Source organism: Canis aureus, chromosome 11 (genome assembly GCF_053574225.1).
Source record: "Canis aureus isolate CA01 chromosome 11, VMU_Caureus_v.1.0, whole genome shotgun sequence".
Lineage (NCBI taxonomy): Eukaryota > Metazoa > Chordata > Mammalia > Carnivora > Canidae > Canis > Canis aureus.
Genome location: NC_135621.1, coordinates 33052476 through 33078883, shown reverse-complemented (window position 1 = coordinate 33078883; position 26408 = coordinate 33052476). Strand labels below are relative to the sequence as shown.

Here is a 26408-nt window from a genome sequence, read left to right as displayed (position 1 = left end):
GAGAGACACAGAGAGAGAGGCAGAGACACAGGCAGAGGGAGAAGCAGGCTCCCCACAAGAAGCCCGATTTGTGACTTGATACTCGATCCTGGGATCACGCTCAAGGGATCCTATTCTTTGGCAGTAATCTAAAAACTCTGATAGCATGTGGCAGAGTCCATAATGGCATTTTAAAGTAGCTGAACTGCTCTTTCTGAAAGGCCTGTTGTGTCCCAGGTTCTGCAAAAAGAGCTAGTTTACGAAGTACCTGCTATGTGCCAGAATATGGATTTATTTATATAAATACATATATGCTATACCTACACCTTACAGTATCTCTGCCTCCGCCCTGATACACTCTGAGTAGATGTCATGACTTGGGACTTTCTGATCTCTGACAGCCCTCTCAAACATCAAGGCATAGTAAGCCCTGTTGATGAAGGGTGAACGCCATATGCCTTTAGGAGAAGGTTTCCAGCCACAGGGACAATGAGGAATGGTTGAAAATAATCTGGAAAAACACATGAGATCAGGTTGGAGGAGCAAGTGGTAGCACATAGGTAACAAAGTGGTATAGGATTGGTGACATATGCTCAGATATTAAGAAATCACTGATAACTTTGTTCAGCTCTACAGATCTGTACCCTTTTACCTTCTCAGCAATATGGTGACATTTCAGGGAAAGCATTTATGATAGACTGAATGTGTGCTCCCCAAATTCCTGTGGTGAAGTCTAATCCCCAGTGTGACAGTATGAAGAAGCGGGGGGGCTTTGGGAGGTGATCAGGTCAAGACAACAGGGCCTTCATGGATGAAATTAGTGGTCTTATTAGAGAGACCCTGAGATGTCCACTGACACATGAATGGATAAAGAAGATGTGGTCTACATACAAGAGAATATAACTCAGCCATTAGAAAGCATGAATACCCACCACTTACACCGATGTGGATGGAACTGGAAGGTATTATGCTAAATTAAATAAGTCAGTCAGAGAAAGACAATTATCATATGGGTTCACTCATGCGTGGAATATTAAGAAACTGCAGAGGATCATAGGGGAAGGGAGTGAAAACTAAGAAGTTGTCAGGGAGACAAACCACAAGAGATTCTTAACTCGAGGGAACTGCGGGTTGCTGGAGGGGAGGTGGGTGGAGGGATGGGGTAACCGGGTGATGGGATGTGCACTGGGTGTTACACACAACTGATAAATTACTGAATACTACACCTGAACCTAATGATGTACCATATTGAATTTAAATTTTAAAAAGAGAGAAAAAAAGACCCCAGTGAGATCCCCTGCCTTCTCTGCCATGGAAGGACACAGCGCAAAGACAGCCATCCATGACAAACCAGGAAGCAGGGTCCCTTTCAGACACCAAATCTGCTGGCACCCTGACTTTGGACCTCCCAATTTCCAGAACCGTGAGAAACACAGGTGTCTTCAGAAGCCACCCCACCTGGTTTTCTGTTACAGCGGCCTGAATGGACTAAGCGTTATTACTCTCAGTCCACAGGCGAGGACACTGGGGCCTGGGGAAGCGGCTTGATGACTGTAAGCTCAGGACGTGCGTAGTAAGGACATTCTCACTGGGAGCGGCCAGCACCCTGTCCTCCTCCTGGGCTGATGGGCCGGGGAGACCCAGAGCTTTTGGTTTTGGTTTCTCTTTGTGATTTACTTACTTAGCAAAGAGGGAAGAAAACCATGAGACTCTTGTCAGAGCTACCCAGGAAACAGAATCATTTATAAGGAAAATCGTTCAGGGAGGGGGGAGATCTCAGAATGAGAGAGGGCACGGAGCAGTCTTTTTGTTTAAGGTCAGCTTCCGGAAGCCTTGAATTAAACACACTCTCTCCTGTGAGGCTGTGCCGGGGGAATGAAGGAAAAAACAGCAGAGGAACTCTTCTAGAACAGTGGCTTTTGCTCAAGAGGGCGGGGGATGAGAAATCTTACCCTGTTTTCAGGATGCAGTCAGGAAAACACTTTAGTGGCTCAGGGTAAGGAGAGCCCCCCACCCCCAAGTCCGGTGAGTGGGGGTCTCTCATCTGGCCTCCTTGCTAGGATACCACAGGGAACCTAGAGCCATCGACGGCAGCGCAGTGGGTTAAGTGCCCTGGGCCTGCTAACGGACACTTTTGCAAAGCGTCTGAACAGGCTGTGGCCCCAGGACTGAGATGAGAATTTGGCTCAGGGAAAACACGTGGATGGGGACAATGAAAAGGGAGAGGGTGCTTGGTGTCTCCCTAGGGCCTGCAGTGAAGCTGTGTATTGTTTAAAAATGTCCCAGCCTGCTGGGTGAAGCTGCAGAGGCTCTGTAGCATTTGGACATCCGCTCTACCTAAGCTTGCAGCTTCCCCACCTCCCTCCATGCTCTGTACTACTGTGCCAGGGGTCTCAGCTACCATTATTGAGTGCTTACTGTTTGCCAGGTATTTTCCATTCACTTAATCTTTCCAGGAATTGAAGAAAGCCAGGCAAAAAAAAGGCAAAGGGATTTGCTTAAGTGATCACTACATGGTCACTGTATGGTCATTCATGGAGACAGGACTCAGGCTCTTCACCACTCCCCATACACTGGGCACAAACTCTACAGGTGACACCTTTGACTAAACTAATAGCCCAAACTATGTGCTGTTCTCTGTGCCAAGAATTTCCCCATCTCCCAGCCTGGGCTGGGGGCCTGCTATTCTGTTGGCCTGGTATGTCCACCTCCATGTCCCCACCTCCGGTTGTGTTGGTTGATGCAACCGGGCCTCCCCTGAGCTCTCGGGAATGCAGGCACACCCCTCCATCACAGCACTCAGCTACATTATATTTGTCCTTAACCACCTACTTCAAGTAGTGACCCCACGGGGGAGGGGAGATAGTGGTGCAAACAGGGACCACACTTGATTTTAATTTCGGCTCCACTACACCTGGTGTCAGGTACCTGCCACCTGCTGAGTGTGTGCCTACTGAATGGGCACACGGGCTGTTTCCCACCAGTAACCTTCCAAGTTGTCTTCCATGTCCAGAAAGGCAGGAGTGGTGGAAGCTGGAATTCATTTGTTCACTAGACAAATATTTGATAGCTCTCTCTGTTCTGGAAGAGGACACGGGAGTAAGCAAACGAGATAGTTGCCCTCAAGGAGCTTGTATTCTTGTGGGAAAAAACAGGGATACGAGTTTCCTATTGCTGCCCTAACAAATTAACAGTTTATTTATTATTTTTTTATTTTTTTATTTTTATTTATTCATGATAGGCACACAGTGAGAGAGAGAGAGAGGCAGACACAAGCAGAGGGAGAAGCAGGCTCCATGCACCGGGAGCCTGACGTGGGATTCGATCCCCGGTCTCCAGGATCGTGCCCTGGGCCAAAGGCAGGCGCCAAACCGCTGCGCCACCCAGGGATCCCCAAATTAACAGTTTAAAAGGCAGACATTTATTAATTATTTTGTAGCTGTACAGGTTGGAAACCTAGGGGCTGGGCTGGGCTCCCTGCTTAGTCTCACAAGGCCAAAATCAAGATGGCGGCCAGCCTGGGAGCTTCTTGGGGGAGATTCTACTCATGAGCTCATTGGGTTCTTGGCAGAATTCAGTTGCTTGGGGTTATAGAACTAAGCTCCCCTCTTCCCTGCACGTGTTAGCTCCTAAAGACCATCTGCTTTCCTCGTTGCACTGTCCTATCTTCGAACCAGCAATGACTCCTCCTCACACTTTAAATCTCTCTGACTCCCCTCCTGCAACATCTGTTCTGCTGCCAGGTGGAGGAAGCTCTCTGCTTTTGAGGGCTCTTGTGATTAGATTTGGGGCCCATCGGATAAGCCAGGATAATCTCCCTATTTTAAGGTCTGTAATTATGGCTGCAAAGTCTCTTTTGCCATGAAACATAACAGAATGACGGGTTCCAAAGATTAAGGCATGGGCATCTTTCAGGGGCTCTTCTGCCCACCACAACAGGCAGCCGATGAATAATCAAAAATGTATCTTTTATAACATTGATGAAAAGTGCAATGAAGAAAAAGAAATGAGGGTGGGGGGATGGGGACTCCTCCTTTGGAGAAGATGGCAAAGTAAGACCAAGTGATGAACCTGAGCAACAGTCAGGAGGCTGGTGTGGCTGAAAGAGAGTGTACAAGGGAGAGTAGGGGCTATGTGCCACAACCAGCCTAGGCTACCTCCCCTCCAGAGATGCTGCACTTAGCCACGATTTTCTCTGGGCTAGTGGTGATCTCTATAAACCCCAGACCTCAGGCAGGAGAACAGGGCCAGATGCATGGCTCCAAAGCATGTTAATGCAAGGAAGAGCTCCAAGGGCGTAGAGGGTCATTCTGAAAGCACAGGCTTGAAGACTCTGGTTTGAGCATTCCTAGATTTTAGAGGAGGGGCCAGACCCCTGCAGGGTCAGGAATGGACCAGAGATGGGTTAATCAGCCAAAGCGTGGTGAAGGTCGACTTGATGTCTCTGCCCAGGGGTGTGGGGCATGACAGCATGAGAACACAAATAGCCAGCTCCGCTCCTGCTGGAGGCCTTTGCTGTGCTTGCTGTTCTCTTTGGAATGCTGTTCTAGATCTCTGCATTGTTGCCAACTTCCTTTATTCCAGGTCTGCAGATCAAAGGTCCTCTCAGAGAACTCTTCCCTAAACAAACAGCCCTTTCTAGAAGAATCCAACTTCCCCTCTGCTACCCAGGACATCACCTTATGTCAGGGTTTCTTAAACTCAGAGGTGTTGGCGTTTTTAAGCTGGACATTCTTTGTTAGAGGGGCCCCTCCCATGCACTGCAGTGTGTTTGGCAGCATCCCCCACCTTTACCTGCCAAGTGCCAGGAGTGTCTCCCTTGTTGTGACCACCAAATAGGTCTCTGAACACTGCCAACCTACCCTTGGGAGCCAAATTTCCCGCCAACTCCTATTGACAGCCGCTGCTCGAGGTTACTGTCTTCAAAAACACTTACCATCTTCCAAAGTTATTAATTTCATTCAACAACAATACTTATGCAACGTCTAATATATGCCAGGCATGATTCTAGGGACAGGAGATAAAGCAGGCAAATTAATAGACAGAAATTACTATCCTTGAGGAACTTGAATCCTCATGGAAAGAGAGAAAATTAAAAAGAAAATGAGGGAAATTATCTTAGGTCAGATGGCAATTACCACTACGGAGAAGCGTAATGCAGGGAAAGGCAGTGGAGCTGGAGAGGCGCCCAGGTGTATTCAAGGAATGGTTAGCAGAGGCTGAATGGCTGAAGCTGAGTGAGTTTGGGGGCACCCGATGTGGTGGCATCGCAAGATACAAGACAGGGACTTCTTCTCACCCACATTAAGGGACCTCCTACAAACAGGGCCCCCTTTTGTCTTGGTCTGGGGTGTCCCCTGGGCCTAGGAAGGTGCCCAGCACGTTACACATGCTGGGTGCCTGAGGATTATGTGTCCCGTGAATAAACAAATGGATGGTTGGGGCTGGGCGGAGAGTGCTCAGGCACAGATCTCTTCAAAGGACAAAAGACAGAGTTATTATCAAAAGATGCTCGAGAGCTACAGCTGTCTTCCCTCTTTGGGAACCTCAAATATAAAAGGAAAGCACTAATATTTGACATTTATTAATCCAGAGATCGTTCCAAGTACTTTATAAATATCTCATTTTGTCCTTAAAGCAACCCTGTGAGGTGGGAACTCTTCAAGTCCTGATATGATAAATAAAGATGGTTCATTGCCCAGATATCATGGAGCTAGAGCCAGATGGAGCTGGCACTTGAACCCACAACTATTCATTTCCAGAACATAAGCAATATTGTCTTTTAAAAGGAAAAATGAAACTGGAGCTCCAGGAGCACAGGGTGGCCGATGTGGGAGGAGGCTGGACCCCTGCAGTCCCCTAGTCCACCTTTTAAATGATGACAAAAAGCAGCTACTCTTACATGGACCAAGCGTTGCCTACATGCCTTATGTTAAACGTATGGCATTATCATCTGTGCTTCTCACCTGGTCCTCTGTGAGGTAGACACAACCATCCCTGTCTCATACATGAGTGGAGGCTCTGGGAATGAGGGATATGCAGGGAACTGAGGGTGATGATATCAGAGAAGAGGGTCTAGGATGTACTGTTCACTTGCTTTCACTTGGGTATCTACAGCGTTCTTGGGTGGAAGAGGGAATGGATTTCTGGTGGGAACCTAGAAGGCAGATCTAAAGGAGATTCTGGTTCAGGATATGACATAGACAAGCACTGGTTAACTTCACTGAACCTTAGAAGAAGGGTAAGTGGAGAGAAGTAGCTGGTGGCAGCATTGCTACATACTTCCAGCCAGCTGAACTCCCTCTGAGCAAGGAGCATCATCTTAAATCATTGACACCAACCTTGAGGGAGCTCTTGAGCAGATCACAGCTTTGCCTGAGTCTGTCTGTTGAACATGCGCAATGCCTTGAACTCATGGCTTTCGGGGGATGGAGGGAGCAGTACCTCTTCCCAGGACAGGCCACCAGAGTGAAGAATATGCCCGAACATGTGTGTTATGGTTGTGTATAGATGTTCCAGCTATCTGAGCCTGAAGCTAACACTACTTACAGAAACAAAACTAAGCACTGGTTTTGGTAGACACTGAGCCTGGAGGACAAATCAAGGGAAGAGGATACATCTTGCCATGTGGTGATCTGCCAAGGGACATTCACTACTTTGGGGAAACATCTCAAAGACAGCAAACAGCACGCATCGAGCTTCGACTGCCCATGCTCCATCGGTGCCGTTTTGCATTGGCAGAGTCACATTGGAGACGGCTCTACCTTGAACACAGGCATAGAAGCTTCGGACTGCTCTACGGGTTGTCCACTGCAGCCAAGCCTGAGCAATCACATGTGAAGTCAATATTATTTTATAGTAAGTTAATTTCCTTTTATTTCTTCTTTAAATGATAGCCAGGGCACTATATTGATTTTTTTTTGGAAATTATATTTGTAGACAGTGTAATATAGGTAACCTTTGAATTTTATTCCAGGATGGTAAAAAAAGGCATTCAAAACATTTGTTACAAAAATGAGGCGAGGGCCACTCGCTGAATGAACAGAAGGCATTTTCATTATTTTTGTGGATGACCCTTAGTTGAGGACTCGAAGTCAAATAAAATGAGACAAAGATTGGTCTAAATCAGATAAAACTCAACCAGAGATAAATATAAGGCCTGTGCTTCTGGGTCAATAAATCTACTGCAGAAGTACAGAATGGGGAACCTTTGGCTGAGCAGTCATTCGGGGAGCTTTTCAGCTGAACTCAAGTTCAATTTGAGCCTGATGTGCAAATGGCAATAAAACTCTGTACCAGGAGGCTGCTTCTCAAACTTCGGCATGCATCAGAATCCTGCAGGCAACATGCTTTTAAAGGAACAGTTTCCTGGCCTCACCTCCGGAGATTCAGATGCACTTTCTCTGGGCTAGAGCCTGAAAGCTGACATTGTAAGCAGGCATTCTGAATGATTGAGAAGAATGGATTCCGAAGACTGGACTCAAGTCCAAGTGGAGGTGTGGACCTTTGACAGTTTGGTAACACCCAGAGCATATCATTCAGGTCAGAGTGTCGCCCCCACAGAGAGAAGTCAGAGCTACCTAGAAATGGCCAACCAATCAGGATGGTGGAAGGTCTGGAAGCCATCTCCCACAGAATTCCTTTACATGGGAAGAAGGTTTTGAGGGCTGGTGCATGGCTTCGGACATGCAATGATACACAGGATGTTGGCTTAGATGGTGTAAGTAAAAACATGTCTCCATCCTTACAGCAGGGAGATGGATGAGAAAATAATGGTAAAAAACAGAGTAGATGTTTCTACTGAGTGAACCATTCCTCGAATGGCAAGCATCTTTCTATGGGCTTATTCTACAAACTCTACTTATTTCAGGTCTTCTGTGACGTAAGCTTTGGATACAGAGCCCAAAAAGTGTAATGCCCGTTCTCAGAATTAGTGTGGGAGTAGGATTTTTTTCAAACATTTCCATAGCTCTAGGATCAAATAAGAGTGGGAAGTGCTGCTGGGTTGAACAGCTTCCCTTACTTTTGGATGTTCCAGGATCTCTAATACACCAATATGCAACTTGAATCTCTAAGGGAAGGATGCAGCATACAGATTTCTCAACCTTATCTTCCATAGTTTCTAAAGATGTATCAGCATCTCCTGCAACGCCTTTTGGAATCGGTCTAGAAAATGCTGGTCTGGGCTTATTGCAATGCAAGGTTGACATTCAACTCTGAATCTCAATCATTCCAGGGACTCAAGTCACACTGAGTTCATTTGTGGATATGCAAACTCTTCTCCACTGAACTACAATCTTCTTAAAGGAAGGTTCTTGGCATCACTTATTTTTCAAAAATCTTTTTCTACCCAGAAAATAGGCATTCAGTAGCACGTGCTCAATAAATGAACTACATCCAAAGCTAGTTTCTCTGGATGCAATTATTGCAGACAGAAATCATCCAATGATGCTATTCCTTCAGAGCATAAGCATTTCTTAGTTTTTGAGCCAAGAGATGAGGAGCGTTCTGCAAAATGGAGGGAAATGCCTAGGGCTGCAGAAAACTGGATGTCGGGGGCGAGGCAAAGCGTCAGCCTTATCCTACACTTCTACTCAGCCCACGAAAGCTATTTGTTTAGCAGTTCTTTGGCAAGTGCTCAGATGTTGGCTCCTTTTGACTCCCTGCCATGGAATCACCATGGTGTCTACTTCTTCGCTTTCCTCCAGCCTCAGAGGTGAGTCAGTCCTTGAATGTCCTCATTTTATTGTTCTATGGATATGGATTCCTAGAGAAATTCCTCCTCCCTCCCTGGAGAGCCAGGTCTCCATCTGCCTGTCTCTGGCCTACTTGGAGACTGAAAGGAATTGGGATACATTTTATTTTTAAATAGTTTCTTAAAGCACATCCTCTGGTTAATATGATGTCCTTCAGTTCGGGAAGGATGCATCTTGTCCTTGAGTAACCTCTGGGATGGTACGCAAACAGACCTCTCTGTAGGGCAGCCATCTCCTTCCCACTGGCTTGCCTTCCCTTACCCCCTCACCTCCAGTCACCTGCTACCTGGAGCTTTCCTTCCCCTTCTCTTGTTTTCTGGTGTTTGTTTTTAAGATTTTCACCATCAGCATAGGAACTGAAGTGTGCTGAATCTTAATGAGCCTGTCATACTCTTGTTTAAAAAAAAAAAAAGGTAGTCCTGCAGATAGCTGAATGCAGGGTGAATGAGAGCTTCCTGCACCTAGGTGATGGATGGACAGAGTGGTCGGGGATGAACCCATCTCCATGCAAGGATGTGGGAGGTGCCTTTTAATTCCACCTGAGTGAGGGCCCCGTGCTGCGGGCTGCCTGGTCATCCACAGCTGCCGTGGCTTTAGCAGTTCTGTGAGGATGGAATTAAGTTGTACGCAGCTCCGGTAAGAAGGGAGGGGAGTGGGTGGGAGATGGTGATAAGATCTTCTCTAATCTTTTAGGCCCTATGGACTTTGTGCAAGCAGACTGGGAAGGAAAAACAAGAGGAAGGAGGAAGCTGGCTGGCAATTTCCATGGGAATGTCTACTGTGCATGACAATGCTAGGAATTAATGAAGATAATGCATAGTAAAGTCTCCGGTAGGATGCCTGGTGAACGCAGCTGAACTTGATAAATGGGGCCAAATCTGAATTATGTGAAAAGAGTTACTTGTGAGGCTGTGGTCAGGAGGGGAAATAAAAGCTACAACCGCCTTCCAAATGCCCTTTGGTCTACCAGGCCCTTGTAGCTACACTACCACAAGGGAGCCTCACAAAGGGCTCTGGTGGGGGCTTCTCATTCTCCAGTCACAGAAAGGAATGCAGGGCTCAGAGAGCTGGCATGGCTTTCCAAAAGGAATAAAGCCAAAAATGATAAAGTTAACCTCTTGAAGGCAGATTTTTCAACTCAAACATCTTCTGCTTTTTCTGGGGATTTTTAAAGTAAAACACAGGAAGCTGATATGTGAAGTAGAATCATCACTTTTTCTAAAATAATATGAAAAGGCAACCCCTTCCAGATAGGGGAGAAATAGGAGAAAAAGTGTTAGGTGACCGCATTATATTATATTCAGGGAAAAGCAAAAAATTTACTACTTTTTTTCTGACCTGAGGGCTTTGAAGACCTTAGAAAAAACCTCATATAATCACCGTTTTTTAAAGCAGAGAATGGATTCCATTCGCTGAAAGGTTAGGTGGCAGAAAAGACCCAAGAGGACAGACTGAGATTTCCTGTGCACACATTGTGCGCCAGTAAGGGCTGGCTTGTTGAACTAGTTATTTTGTTAATTCTCCCGTATTAGGAACTATTCTCCTATAGGAGGAAGAGAACTATGGTTTACTCAAGGAAGCGAACCAATGTGGCCAAGCCTATGTGGACATTTAATGGCTGAATTGCAATTCCAGTGTGGATCTGCTGGAGTTCGCCCTCACCAAGCTGAAGACTTAACGCAGGGCCTTGCTGAAGATACCCCTTGTGGAGGCCTGCTACATGCTGGGATTCAGGGCAGCATGCTCCCTCCCCGCAGAGTCCTCAATTTCCGTGAGAATCCTAAGTGCTGCATGACTCATGCACTGATGTGTGGTACAATTCCGAGTCTTAAAATAACAAATCCCCATCATGAAAGCCAATGCATTCTGATGTCGCATAAATCCTTTTATAATGATCACTTGGTGTCACTGGCTTATTTAAATGGACACATCACTTCTAACAGGGCTTTCCTCATCTGCTCTGCCCTTTAAGTACCAGCAAGCAGGGAAGTAACTCACTGCGCCTTGGCATATCAAGTAGGAGCTGGAGGTGGTTTAGATACTTGAATGTCTCCTGACCTCACACTGAAGTAAGATGGGAGGGGAGGGGAGGACGTGTCATTTTTGTCATAATAAATTCCCCATATGCCACATTTTTCTTCTCCCTGCAAACCTGGATTGATGACCAGTGGGTTTCGTTTTACGCAGATAACCATGACCCTGATGCTGTGTCCTCGAGACACCGCAGTACATCTCTATGTGACACTGTCTATTATTCTCATACGAAAGACAGAAACTCAACACACACCAAGCTTTACCTGAGATTCCCTTCTCCCACCCAACAGACACAGGAAGTCTCCAGCTGTATAAGAGCTTGAAGTGAATGTGTTGGAATCCAGGCTTTTACAAAAGATCAACATGGGATGATAATTCACCAAAGGAAAGTAAGGAGGAGTGGTATGTGCATCTCTGGCCCCACCATGGGTTTCTAAAGGTCCAGTCTCAAATGCACCAAGCAAGCCCCTGGGAAGGTTTGTTGGGAGGGGAAACAGAGCCACTTTTCAGAGCAGACCTTTCTGTTCCAGAAGCATCCTGGAGGCTTCTTATGGACAAAATCCTAGACCTCTCTCCAGATGCTTCAAAGACAGAGTCCAGGATTCCACGTGTTACAGTATTCTTGATCCCCAAGCCACTAAAGTTCAAGCTAGGAAGGTTAGTAGTTAACAAGGCAGCCTTCTTACTGATCAGACTGGAGCCTCAACCTCTCTCAGCATGAGTTTCTTGTGTATAAATAGGAAACTAGTAGAGATAAGAATAGCACCTGCCTGGTGGGTTAGTGTGAGGATCAAATAAGATGAACATCTAGAAAGCACCCGGTGTACACTTAGCTAGTATGCAGACACTGCCTTAGCCATTATTAAAATACTTCTAAACCAGCTAATGGAGAGCTGCTGCTCAGAGTGGTCTGCCTCTTCTTGGGGGTTCCTTAGACTTCCTCACCATCCAGCAACTCAAGGGTTAGTGCCCAGCAGAGATGGGAGGCCTGGGTGTGTGTGTGTGGGGGAAACATCCAGGAGGTGTGTGAAAGGCTGCTGGTTAAATATCTTCCAGGCTGTAATGCCTGCAAGGTGTCACATGAAAAAATTACATAGAGTGAGGCATGCCTGGATGTTCTGGCAAATGTCAGGTCAGGAATGACCCCATCTCAAAGGACAACCTTCACCAGGCTCCCCACTGGGCATCTCTCCATGCTCCTCAGGATGTTGACTCTGAAACTTCCCTTGTCTTCCTCCAGCTTTGACCCCGCTATGGTTCCATCTCTGAACTCTCATCTCTGGGAAGCTTGACTATCATCCATTTCTTTTTGCTCTGGGACCTTGTATTTGTACCTGACCTGTCTGGAGACTAACCCTTAGCTTTTAGAGTTGACTGGCTCTTCCCACTACAGCGTGGCCCTAGTCTCCAGGATCCTTTAGGTGGTGCCATCCCTAGATACCTGCTCCACCGCAGGACAGCTGGTCTCAGACGCCAAGCCCTTCTGGGCCTGAGCAAGTCTACTGCTCCTTGAGCTCCAAGTTCTAATTCCAACACAGATCATATGTCTGCATCCTTTGAGAATAGTGTGCCAAAGCAGTGGCAAAGAGGAAGAGGGGGAGAGGGCAGAAGGATCCAGAAGCACTGTGACAACAGACATTGGCAGCCCTGAGCTTTAAGGAGAGGGAGGCCGCTCGAGTTTCTTATCAGTACACTCTGGGAGGTCATGGGCCATTTGTGGCCTTCCTGGCACATCCAGGACACACTAGGGACTCCACGTGCAGTTGTTGAATACAGAATGAATGGATGAATGATACCATTAACAGAGATACTTTAGCAGTATTAGCAGAATTGATGTCACTTCTGACCAGAAACTTTCAGAATCAATAGGACATCTGCTATTTCCTCCCTATATGAGGAAGTATGAATCCAGATGAATCTTGACGGCTTATGGTGAGCACAGATCCAGCAGGCCTGACATGGACATGGAATGTGAGGAAGATAAATTTCTATTGTGCTAAGAAGCTGAAACATTGGGGTTCTTTGTCACTGCACAATGATCTTTGCATCAACAGGGCCCTGTTGATGCAAAGATCATTGTGCATACTCCTAAAAAAGTTCAGTGGGATCTAGGTCTGATGGTTAGTCAGGAGAGAGAGTTTTTGGTGAGACTGCCACGGACTGCCAAGGTCTGATAGCTACTGTGCCTGTAGTTGTGGCTTGAAGAAAGAACTGGAAGGTTGACCGAATAGGCACTATCCACTGCAGAATTCGGGCAGTCAGTTGGCCTCCTCCTGGGCTTTGCCTTCCTTCTCCCTCAGAGGAAGGAGCGCTGAGCCCTCATACCACCTTCCGAAACATCCACCATGCACCACCCTCACGATTTACCTGTGTTGTAGCCCCTTCCAAGGGCAGGCCAAGGGCGGTGATTTTTCCACAGGTTTCCAAGGTACCAGTCACTCTGGTTTTCGACCAAGCCCAGGACCTGCTGACCTGTAAAGTACAGAGAAAGCAAAGGTCTTAGATGAAACCAAGCCAAATGCAACAGTGAGAACTGAACAGGAGATAGAGTCAAGGCAGATCATCACAACAGTGGCTTTCATTAGTATGTGTCAGGCCCTGATCTAAGTGCTTCACACATATTAATGCATTTACAACTCCTACTTCGCCAGCCCTGCCATTTGGAGGCCACCTAGAGTAGCTAATTAACTTGCCCAAGGTCACCCACTTACTCTGTGATAAAGCCAGAATCCCCAACCAAGCAGCCAACCATTGGTCCAACCATCCCTTAACTCACCACCAGTATTACTTACTGGCATACCTCGAGTGTTCTAGCTGCAATATTCCCCACTGTACGCTAGCTAGTTCAATGGCTTTTTGAGCATTAGCTGCCATCATCTCCTGCCATCAGAGGGCAAAAGTGCCCCTGGTGAGGGAGGTGGAAGCTCATAGACAAGAGCCCCCTCTTGGCCGAAGCTTCTCATATCCCCTTTATCTTGAGTCAACAAGCCATGGTGTCATGTCAATAGGGGAGTGTCTTCTAGAGGAGAACTGCTGCCCTATCCCCAGCGCCCGGCTCTAATATGTCTGGTCTACTGGAGCCAACAGCAGAGGTGAGCCAGTCCTCTTAGTAACTCAGCATCTTAAGTGAGCTGGTCACCCTCTCCAGTTCTTTGGGCGTCCCATACGTGGGATTCCAGGCCTTCTATGGAGGCACACAGGGCATCAGATCCACCAATCTTCCATGAGACAACCCTATTGTGTAACTTGCAGGAAGTATTCCCTTGGGCCTACTATCAACTATTTTACAGACCAGGAAACCGAAGTTCGCCCGGACTGTGATGTACATGACAGGTGGTGGAGCTGGCACATAATTCAGTATCTGTCTGACACCCAGATTCCTTCCACCATCTCGGTGCAGTCTTACTTGCCTTTACAATAAGCATTTGAGGTAGGAATTGAAAATCCCCATGTTCTAGGAGCAGAAACTGAGGCTTGGACAGTTTAACTTGCTAAAGGTCACATGACTCATAATCATTGTCTTCCGCAGTGAACCGATGTCTTTGGGGGCTAAAATCTTTATGTTATTGGCCAATCTGAGAAATAAAGACCTTTCTGACCAAATAAAAGCCCAGCAGCATGTTAAGAAAAACACAGTGTTTCTCCCGGTACACCATGCTGGGTGATATAGAACCTCCTTGGTGTGATGACAGTTCCCTGAAACGATGGTGTGTGGGTTTGGTGTAATTTATTTGATCAATTTATCGAGCTCTTATCTAAATCATCACCCCAGCACAAATACATAAATTAGAGGCATGAGAAAAATACTACCACCCACTTTGTCATTGTATATGATCCCATCTAAAACTTGTAGAATCCCTCAGAAAAACCCATCACCAATTCAGGAAGTGCAAGAGCCAATCAATTCCACACACAACAAGCTTGGGATATTCATATAGAACAGTGAAATCTGAAAGGCAGGCTGTCCTTAGCAGAGAAACCTGTGTGCCACGTCCTGATGCTGGGACCTCATTACAGAGCTCACGTGATAACCTCGCACGGAGGTTGGGGTGTGGAGGGGCTGCAGAGTCCTTAGGGGAGCTGGTTCATAATTACTAATGACCACAGGTTCGGTGTAATGAAGGGTGTCGCATGCTCAGACAATATGGGGGCAGCCTGGGTGGCTCAGTTAAGTGTCTGCCTTCAGTTCAGATCATGATCTCAGGGTCCTGGGATCGAGCCCTGCATTGGGCTCCCCGCTCAGCAGGGAGTCTGCTTCTCCCTCTCCCTCTGACCCTCCTCCCTGCTTGTATTCTCACTCTTTCTCTGTCTCAGATAAATAAGAATCTTAAAAAAAAAAAAAAAAAGAAAGAAATGACAAAAGGGGAGTGATCTTTCATTGAACTCAGGTGGCCACCTGAATTTTAGGTAAGGTAATCTTCAGCTACCTGAAGTCCAAATTTTGTATTCTCACATTCTATGCATAGTGTTCTGCCCCAGTCTACTTCCTCAGAAGCTTTCTCTAAGTAGCCACACTTTATTCCTGCCAAATGAAAATGTACAGTTTTGTTGTTTGCATTCTGGCTCCCTTCTGGCTCTTGCTCACATGGCTCTTGCTCACATGGCTCTTGCTTGGCGGGAACTGCCCTTACCCTCGGCCAACTCCTGCCCGGAATCCCTTCCAGGGCATCTCCAGCACAAAGACATCTATGAACACCACTAAGTCTGGATCTTTACCTTTGCTCACACATGAGACGGGAGACACCTCTATTTAGCACTTCCTCCTGGCATTTTTTTGCCATCAGCTGACTTATGCCTTGTCAAAGGCAGCGTGGGTGACACACGGGCACATCCACAGCTCATTTGTAAATATCCACTTCTACCTTAGTCCAACGGCAAGGACTGAGTAGCATCTAACACACTAACAGGTGCTAATAAATGTCTGCTAAATATATGACATCCAGTGGGTAAACCCCTCCCGACTGCGGGACCCATAATGTTAGTATATTAGTATTCTCACATCTTTGAAGCTGCAGAGCATTTTGCCCTCCCCTCATTCACCGAGATTGACACATTCTCCCAGAATTCTTATTTAGAAGTGTGGAGGCATGAGAGAATTAATAGATGATATTAACCCCATATTCCCAGATACCAAACCAATTTAGAGGTAAAAAAAGTAAGAGCAAAATGTTACCTTATTACTGCAAGTTAGAGGACTTACTGTAGATAGGCATCATGCCAAAACCCTGACCACAGTTAAAATTCTAGAAGGACCTAACTGTTATGCTGGATGACCTCCAAAGAAACCCTCATGGATGGGCTTGCTCTCTTTCTGAAGCTTCCAGATGAGCTTGGATGATTATAGTTAAAAATAGCTATCACTTTTACAGCACTCAATACATTCTAGCCCCTAATGCTCCAAACGGTTCAGGGGCTTCACAAGCCCACTCACAAAACCCAGGCTACTAATTTTAATCACTGACAGAGCAGCTAATGGATCTGTCTAAAAAAGCAAAACAAAGGCTCAGTAGTTGTTTATTATTTTGCATTTTCCCAACCAGTGGATATTAAAATTACCGCTATCATGATGCTAATTAAGGAATTTTTTTTTAGACCCTAAAGAGGGCTGGCATGTGTTAAAAGAGTTGTTTGCGATGATCATGAGAAATGCAGCCCAGGTGCAAAGTGAGAGACAGGGAATTTGGTGAACACGACTTGAGATTAACCATGCAGAGCCTTCCTTCTCTGGAGATTGTGACCTTGAGTTCAAGCCTTCAGCAAAGCAACCAGTGTAGAGGTGCTTCCAGGTGTCATCACTACACTTCTGCAGTTTTCCACACGGGTGAGGAAGATGCCAGATTTGCTGCACAGAGCTGAGTGGGAGCATGCATCGATCTTGGTGAATGAAGGGAGGGCAAAATGCTCTTTCTGAAGCTTCCAGGTGAGCTTGGGTGATGCTAGTTAAAAATAGCTTATCATGTTGGCAAATTGAATTCCAATAAATAAATATAGAAAAAAAATAGATTATCACTTACAGAGCACTCAGTACTTTCCAGGCCCCAATGCACCACACAGGATTCTAGTCATTGGGTCTAGTCATTTGCATTACAAAAAGCCCAGGTAATTGGAGAGCACCTTGAAGTCTGAGAATTACTGAACCAGGTCTGGAAGCTGTGTCCCAGGTTTGGTCTGGGGTGAGGCTCGCGTGCGGAACCCTTAACACAAAATAAACTGGAATCTAAATCCCACCCACAAACCACCAGAATTCAGTGGCAGCCTCCAGTGTTACACTTCTTCCTCTTCTTCTACTTCTATTTTTTAAAAAATATTTCATCTATTTATTCATGAGAGACACAGAGAGAGGCAGAGACACAGGCAGAGGGAGAAGCAGGCTCCTTGCAGGGAGCCGGATGTGGGACTCCATTCCAGGACCCCAGGATCATGACCTGAGCCAAAGGCAGACCCTCAACCACTGAGCCATCTAGGCGCCCCCAGTGTTATGCTTCTTAAGGACAGTGAAGTGATGAAGAAAATGAATCCTAGAGCCAGAATGCCCAGGTTCAAACCCCAGCTCCTCTACTTATTAGCTGTGTGACTTCAAACAAGTTACCTAACCTCTTGGTGCCTGTTTCTTCATTCATTTATTTATAAAGTGACGTTAACACATAGGATATATCTTAGAATTTTTTTTTCTCTAGGCACAAGTTAATTTTGTGCTTTTTTGCTTATTCAAATGTTGCAACTTAACAATGCCTGGAAAACTAGTAAAACTGTTCAGGAGGTATTTGCTCTTATCATTACACCCAGAATTCCCTGGCCCCGGTTCTATCCCGGTCGCCTGCACTCAGGAGGTGTCTGTAGCTTCGGCCATCTCCCTGGCTCCTTCCTTAGCTGCCTAGGTCCTTTCTCTGCCTATGACTTTGGTTTACTTTAGCAATCGGCTGAGGCTTTGCTGTGTCAGATAGCACACAACAAACCAAGGAATCAAAGATAAAACACGGCCCTCACCCTAACAGGCAGCTAGAAGAAGAGGCAGAGAAACACTTCTGAAGCAGCTGGTACGCACAGCAATAGAAACAGCAGTACGTCGGAGGAGTGGAGGGCAGGAAGTAATGGGTTCTGTGGGGGACGGTGGGGGACCGGCCGGGCGCCTCCCGGGGGTCGCCTGCCGCATCCTTTGCTGCACGATGGGCTAGACCTGCCCCATCGACACCGCCCTCCACACTCCCAGGCCTCCCTGATAACAGTGCTACCTCCCAACACCCCTCTCCGCAGAGGCCCTGCTGCTCCCTGGTGACAGTGCATGAGACAGGTCATGCCAACCCCAGCTCAGCAGCCAGGCGGCATCATCTGGTCTCCAGAGGTCAAAGTCGACAGCTTCAGCCTGGGTGATGCTAGCACATGAGGCCTGCTGTCCCGTGAAGAGGTGAGTCCCAGGGGACTCCTCCTGGGGTGGGGGTGGGGGGGCCATGGGCTGCTGGTGCACCCCCTCCCTCAGCATTCCGCACTGTCTCGTCTTCTTAGGAGTTATTATAATAAAACACCGTGACTAACAGAAACGGCTTTGTCATTGTTTTCTGGGCGGCCCTGTGGTTATGATTAAGTGCACTGTTCCCTGTCTCCCTTACTCGAGGCACAAGTTAACTTATGAAAATGAAGCTGTCTTCTTTGCTTATTCATACATCACCACTAACAGCCAGACAAGAGCGAACAAGCTTGCTATTCTGCTGGGGCCCTGGTGTCGGTGTCAGCAGCCAGCAGACGGATGGCTCCGGGCTGGGAACCCCCCTCGCTCCCTCCTTCCACTGCTTTTGGCTCGAGGCAGGGCTCTGCTCGGGGTGGGGGGTGGTGAGGCCCCAGGAGCGGGCCCTGGGGAGGCTTCCGTGTGGCACACCGGGCACGGACGGGGCGGGCTGGGCATCGCCCACCAGCTAGGAGGAGGCGGCGTGGTGAATTATAGACACAAACGGATTGTAACCCAGACTGACGTGGGTTCTAGCCTTAGCTCCTCATGGCTTGGTGGAGGTCTTACTTTTTCTGAGCCTTGCTTTGTTTTTTTGTTTTGTTTTGTTTTGTTTTTTTAACTGCAAAATGGCAAGAAGAGAATCTATCCCCTTGCCTACAAGAACGGATGTGCAGATCAGGTGACAGAGGTTAAGCGCTCACCTTCAGGTAGATGCTTCCTTCTGGATGATGGTCGTTGTGCCTGGTGTTTGAGATTTCTCCTCAAGGGCTGACGCTAGCTGCACAGACTCGACATGGCGAAATCTGGCCCCACTGCCCCTACCCTGTCCTGTTGGCCTTTGCCCTGACCCCCTGTGACTTTCTGAAGCCCTGTCAGCTTCGGTGACACTAGTCCCTTGGCTGTCTTCTTCCCTCCAGATATTCTTTTTCTGCCTCCCCTTGGATGCTGGTGTTCCCCAACTCCCGTCCTTAGCCCCCTTTTCTTCTTGCTCTACGTTTTATCCCTGGGTGACAGGATCTACTCCAGTGGCCTCAAATACCACCGACAGGAAGTTAATCACCCACCTCCATCCCAGCTCAGACTGCTTTTCAGAGCTTCTGCTCTTAAATCCTTGTCACATCCCTGCCATAACCAAATCCCACAGATTTTATCTGCTATTTCTCAAACTCGTCCCCTCCCCTGTCTGTCACCCCCTCAACCTGTCTCTCCTTCCTAGATTACTTGGCAGATCACACTTGATCACCTTTCCCTCAGGGAAGCCTTGCTGTTCCATTCTGCCCACAAAGAAATATTCTGCAAGTGCAAATTTGATAATTTTGCTTCCTTGATTAAAAAGCTTAATGCTCCCAGGCCCCCATATAGTGTGGATGGATGGATGAAAAAGAAGTACTATCTGTCATCGACCATCCTAGCCCATCTGGAAGTGATGAATTCTATCTGAATGGGATGGAGGTGGATGCTTACAGGTTAATCTCCCCAGGTAATAAACACCAGAGACAGGTAGTTCTAGCTCTGATCACAGATGCTCCTAGGGCTGTCTCCGTATCCCCACCACCAGGAAAGTTCCTGGATGCACAGAGAATCTGCCAATCACTGCTGCATATCAAACAGCTCTGCTTATACCAGCAGGTGAATATTAAAATGTTATAACCAGGGGCTGTCTGAGGTATCAGCAGAGAAAGCAACAATGACTTTCCAACCTCATATTTATTCTAATAAGCTATTTTAAAATAGAAAAGCCTTTAATAGTATCATTCAGTGCATGTCTGGGTGCAGGATGGCTAATAACAAGGAAAACATATACTATCACATTGCCGTTTACTAAACATCCTGAAAGAACTGCTGCGAGCCTGCCCTGGTTGCCCCTGGCTACTGGGTGCGGAATAATCAAGCATCCCCTTAGAAGATGCCACACAAAAGGGTATTTAAGCAACTCTGAATGGGTTGAAAAGGACTGTTTCTGAACCTGCATGTTTCACTTAAATGCACTCTGGGATCACAGAAATTCATAGGCTCAGCAAAGATCTGAGTACTCACTCTGGGGCCACCTGCCTTATACAGGTGGAGCCAGAGAAGGGGGATGAGGGACTTAGGGACACAACACCTAGTCCTGGGACTCTACTGCCGACTCTATGCTGTGTTTTCTACTCATCAGTTTCTCCGACTTGGTTACGCCTTCTTTCCTGGAGCGTGAATATAATTCTCACCTGGTTCAAATTTTAGCTCTCCTACATTTGACTGGTAATCCTGAGTAAATACTTTGGTCCTCAGTTTCCACCTCTGGAAAATGGTAAAGGTATCTATTTCAGGGGGCTTCACTGAGATCTTGAGCAGGTTCATGTGTCTCAGGTTCATACTGCATGGCCTTGAGTCAGAACCCATGTACTCCCAGTCGTCAATCATTGGTTGCCCAGGGGGTAGTGCCCCTGTTCTGAATTGTTGTTCAGGCAACCTCGATTTCATTTAGAGATAAAGACCCCATCCTTGCTGACCTCGATAGCTGATGGATAATCCCTTCTAAGAGGAATTAGAATCTGTGTCACTCTAGAAGGTAGAATTAGGCTGAATGAGTGAAGATTGGAGGAAGACAGATTTTGCTTCTTAAAAGCAAGACTGCAAGAGTTCCATGAGAGTTCACCAAGATGGAAACCAGCTGCCTTTCTAGGGAGCAGCTTCTGAACACTGGCATGGTTCTGGAAGAGGCTGCACGATTCAGCCCTCATCCAGCAGGTATTCACCAAGACCCTACTGTGCATGGGGCTGTGTCAACTGCTGGAGACACAGCACTGAAGACAAGAGAGTCCTTGCCTTCTGGATTTTATGATCTCTACAAAGAACTTCTCAAATGGGTTAGCTATCATTGGCCAGGCCCCACCTCTAACCTCCCTAGCCTCCGGGGTAGGCTAGGGGCCTTCTCTGCAAAGACAGCTCCATTAATTCTCATGTATGGCAGGTTTGGGGACCTCTGCAGTGGGAGGTCACCCAGCCGTTATGCTGTGGGAGAAGGGTTTCTGTATTAGATTTGATGATCTCAAAGCTCCCTTCCAACCTGTGAGCTCGCTTTACTGTAAAGCCCAAAGGACCTTTCTCAGTATCCCCTCAGGCTGTACTGTCCCCATACACATTCTTTTTCCACTTGCACTGTATATGTGTGCACACAGCTGCCCTGTGATGGGAGCCTGTTTTTCTCAGGGCAGCCCCCTTTTTGTGAGCACTTTGTCCAGGCACTGGGATACGTGCTTTCCATGCGTTGTCTCAGAGTACCTTACAACAACCCCATGAGGTGGGTGTGGTGCTTATCTGTATTGTTTGGAAGGAAAACTGAGGTTTAGAGAAGATACATCACTTGTCAAGGACAAGTGGTTGGGATCCCAGAAGTTGGGCTCTATTCAGGTGTCTTGATTGCAAATGCCTTTTTTTTTTTTTAAGATTATTTATTTATTTATTTATTTATTCATGAGATACACAGAGAGACAGAGACATAGGCAGAGGGAGAAGCAGGCTCTCTGCAGGGAGTCTGATGAGGGACTCAATCCCAGGACCCTGGGATCATGCCCTAAGCCAAAGGCAGATGCTTAATCACCAAGCCACCCAGGCGTCCTAAAAGCCTGTGTTTCCATACCTACACTCATTGTTAGGAACAATCTGCAAGGCATCTCCTGCCCTAAATACCACCATGTGAAAAACTCCAAAGGACAGGAGAAAATGGGTAGAAAGTCTGGCCAAGGATTATTTGAGCTGCACAGCTGTTCCTGCCTGTGCTGCCACCAGGGGCTGTAGGTCCAGAATACTGCAGAGTCCTCTGCTGTCCATCAGGTGCTCTGAGACTAATTTCCTTCAGCATTAATCCCAGGGCACTGAGCTGGAGCACTTTCCTACCCAGGGGTACCCAGAGAGAACAGAAGGACAGCCCGAGGCTCAGAACAGAGTCTACAATCCAATAAAGGTCCAGATAACGATTCCATCTGCCACGATGCAAGAGCAAGTCCCCACCCACCCTCTCGAGTCAGTCCCAAGCGGGCCCACATTAACTTAATTTATGGTTTAAAAACTCCTGCTCGATCGCAAATAATGATTTCTCTCTTCTTCCTTCCCTGAACTTTGGTCTTTGGAAATGGGAAAAACTGAAAAGGAACTCAGGGCCAGCCTTTGGGCTCTCTTCCAAGGCTGCTTTTATCACAATGACTCCCAGGACGCTTGGCTGCTGTCACCTCTCAGATGAGGCCCCAGCCAGGGGAGCAGAGCTGGCCCGGATCCAGATACAACTTCTATCCGTGGACTGCTTGGATCCTTTTTTAAAAAACACAATTTGTTGGCATCTTTCTGATACTTTGTTCACGGACACTCCTTTGTCTCACTGGTAACACTGCCTAGGAGAAATTATCTCACTTTTCCTACTGGGGCTGCAGGAAAAAGCACTTGTTTGTAGGATTCTCAGACCACCAGAGAAGTTCTGGCTTTTCCAATTATAGTTGACCCTTGAACAACATGGGTTTGAACGTGCAAGTCCACCTACACATTGTGGATTTTTTTTTTTTTGATGAATACAGTACTATAAATGCATTTTCTCTTATTTTCTTAATATTTCCTTTTTTCAAGCTTACTTGCTTATAAGAATACAGTATATAATACATATAACATACAAAATATGTGCTCATCAACTGTTCACATTATCACTAAGGCTTCTAGTCAACAGGTAGGTAAGTTTTGAGGGAGTCAAAAGTTATATGTGGATTTTTCAACTGAGTAGGGTGGTGGTGGTGGTGGGGGGGGTAGGGCTCCTAACCCTGTCATTGTTCAAATGTCATTTGTAGTAACTGTGTGTCCTGGACCAAAACTACTTGATTTTTTGAGCTTTAGTTTTTATTTCTTTAAAATAGTGATTCGAAGGGGCACATGCACCCTAATGTTTATAGCAGCAATGCCCACAGTAGCCAAAATATGGAAAGAGCCCATATGTCCATCAACAGATGAACAGATAAAGAAGATGTGGTATATACATATATACCACATTATACATATACAATGGAATATTACTCAGCCATCAAAAAAGAATGAAATCTTGCCATTTGGAATAATGTGGATGGAACTAGAGGGTATTGTGCTAAATGAAAGAAGTCTCAGAGAAAAAGACAAATACTTTATGATTTCACTCATAGTGGAATTTAAGAAACAAAACAGATGAACATCAGGGAAGGGAAGGAAAAATAAGATTAAAACAGAAAGGGAGGCAAATTATAAGACTTTTAATTCTTGGAAACTGAGGGCTGCTGGAGGGGAGGTGGGTGGGGGGATGGGGTAATTAGGTGATGGGCATTAAGGAGGGCACATGATGTGATGAGTACTGGGTATTGTATGCAACTTATGGATCATTAAATTCTACCCCTGAAACTAATAATACGCTATATGTTAACTAAATAGAATTTAAATATATAAAAATAAATAAAATAGATGATGGTAAAAATCCATCCTATTTCCACTATATGGTTTCAAGAGTGAAATAAAATGTTGTAAACTATAAACTACTGTTCAACTCTAAGTATTACCATCATTAGCAAACATTTCTGGGTCTTCTGTAGCTATTACTCAATTTTTCCCCTACAGTATTCCTGAGATTATAGCATTATTACTTGCTGATAGTCTACATAAGCAGCGGCCTGACACAGCAAACTTTATTCTTTGAAACATGGCCTGGAAGGCGGAAGTGGCCAGTAGATGCCTCAATGTGGCTTAGAAGCAGCCAGAAAGCATGAGGACCAAATCTGTCTTCTTATGACTGGCCCTCGGGCAGATTATAGAGATGTAGGGATGATCATTCAATGAGGGAGGACACAGAGGAAGTTTGGAACAGAGATACTAAAACACTAGAGGATCACCACCAGTCTGGACCACTCAGTGTCAGGTTAATGAAACTTCATATTTTGAAGTTCTCTCATTGCCATGAGGTCAATCACTTGTCCATTTAGCAAATACTTATTGAATACATATTGGTTAAGCACCAGGCTGGGCCATGGGGATGCAAGAGTGGGTGAATCATGAGACAGTCCCTGCCCTCAGTGTAGCTTACAGCCTTGGAGGACAGATACGCTTGCTAGGGATGCTGTAACAAGTACCACAGATGGGGTGGCTGCAGCGCCAGAATTTATTTCCTCAGTCCTGGAAGCTGGAAGTCCCAAATCAAGGTGTTGGCAGAGTTGTTTCTTCTGAGTTTTCTCTCCTTGACTTGTAGATAACCACCTTCTCCCTGTGTCTTCATGGGATCCCTCTGCGTGTGTGTCTGTGTTCTAATCTCTTCTTATAAGGACAGTGGTCACATCACATTAGGGCCCTTCCTAATGACCTCATGCAAACTTCATGACCTCTCTAAAAAAACGCTCTCTCCAAAGGCAATTAACATTCTGAGGTATTAGGGGTTAGAACTTCAATATATGAATTCTGGGGGGCATAATTCAGCCCATGACATAGGGCAAGGTCACTAAACAATTACACCAATCAACAAGTGTGAAACTGTGACTCTGGAAGGTCTGGGGGAGTGAGGTCAGAGGTCTGAGTGCTGCCAGGGTCTGTTAAGAGGGGAAGTCAGCCAAGAAGGTGATCTGAACAAAGAAAGATCCGATCGCAATCTAAAGGAAGATGGGAAGAGCACCAAGGTAGAGAGACAGTGTGTGTTAAGACCTTGCAGCAGGAAGCTTGACAGGGCGAAGGATGCATCACACAAAGATACCTGGTCTCTGTCTCTGGTTCTGGCACAGAATTCCTAAAAGCTTTGGAATTTCCTGAGTGGGAAGGGTGTTAGGAGCATCTTTTGTTATAATGAGGTGATTCTTGGTAGGCCCCAAGAGCACTACATGGGGGCTGGCTGCCAGAAAGACCAGTCTTGATTAGAAGCTTGGGAATTTCACCCCATTGCCCAACCTCTAGGGAGGGGAAAGGAGCTGGAGACTGAGTTTATTACAAATGACCATGATTTAATCAACCATGATTACCTAATGAAACCCCCATAAAGACCCTACATGATGGGATTCAGAGAGCTTATGGGTTGGTGAACACTTCAGGGTGCTCAAGGGTGGTGCACTCAGCACAGCATGGCCCCTCCACATGCCTCCCTCCACCTTGCCTTAGGCATCTCTTCCACTTGGCTGTTCCTGTTTTGTAGTCTTTATAATCAACCACTAGTAGTAAGTAAAGTGGGCTCCTGAGTCCTGTGATCTAGCAAATAGCAAACCTACGCGAGGAGAGGGGCTGTGGGAGGTCCTGACTCGGGGGCCAAGTCGAATGGAGATGTGGGTAATCCGGTGGGCCTGATACTCATGCCTGGTGTCTGAAGTGCAGGCAGTCCTGCAGGACGGAGCCCATAAGCCCATGGGGTCTGATGCCAACTCTGGGTAGTAATGTCAGATTTGAATTGTGGGATGTCCCCTTGGTGTCTTCAGAGAGGTGGAGCACTGGTTGGTGTCAGGAGGAAGAACTACTGCTCAAGGGACTAACGGCCAGCATGGCCAACACACAGACCACACAGAGGAGGTGGGGGAGGAGACTGCAGTTGGCAGGCAGACCTGCCCAGGGTAAGGACGCTGCTCCGTGCAGGACAAGCAGGGGCACAGCTGAAGGGTCTGAGGCAGGCGGGACCATCTGGTCCCATGACACCGGGCACCATCTGCAAGGAAGACAGTGTGAACAGCCCCAGCTATGGTCAGTGAGGTCAGTGTGATCAGAGTGTTCTCTTTCATTCATTCATTCGTTCGCTCCTTCCTCTTTTCTCTCTCTCTTTCTTTCTTTTAGAAATAGCCCATTGGAGACATGCATGAGCAGAGAGGTGAGGGCTGCAGACACACATCACGCTCAGCAAACGCCTTCTGAGGGACCTGTGTGCAGGTGGCAGACCTGGGCTGAGGGCCATCCGTACCCTCAGCCCAGGTGAGGTGCTTGTGATCTACTAAGGGGATGGGGAGTGGAGGAATGGGGGCAGACTCTGTGCTCTCCTAACCCGGGGTCTCCCAGGGTGCCATGTACTCTGGAGAGCACTGAAGTGCTCTCTCCCTGCTGGGAACGGTACTGTGGGGACAACAACAAGTTACCCTATGTCTGGAGCCAATCAGGCTCTGGGAGAGAGGTGGTAAAGGCAACACTATGAAATTACCTACGTGTCTTGGGGGATACAAAAGAGGTATGCCGGGGGTGGGTTAAGTCTCTGA

General features: G+C 46.8%; 1 protein-coding gene across 4 annotated transcripts in view; it reads right to left on the bottom strand.

Moving 5' to 3' along the window:
- The window catches only part of LARGE1 (LARGE xylosyl- and glucuronyltransferase 1), a 528281-nt gene that overhangs the window by 102593 nt on the left and 399280 nt on the right, over positions 1-26408 (bottom strand). For all 4 annotated transcript variants that reach the window (XM_077914722.1, XM_077914719.1, XM_077914720.1 and 1 more), the window contains one exon: positions 13137-13241. In XM_077914722.1, coding sequence (XP_077770848.1) covers positions 13137-13241 — 105 coding nt within the window. The remainder of the gene's footprint in view (positions 1-13136; positions 13242-26408) is intronic.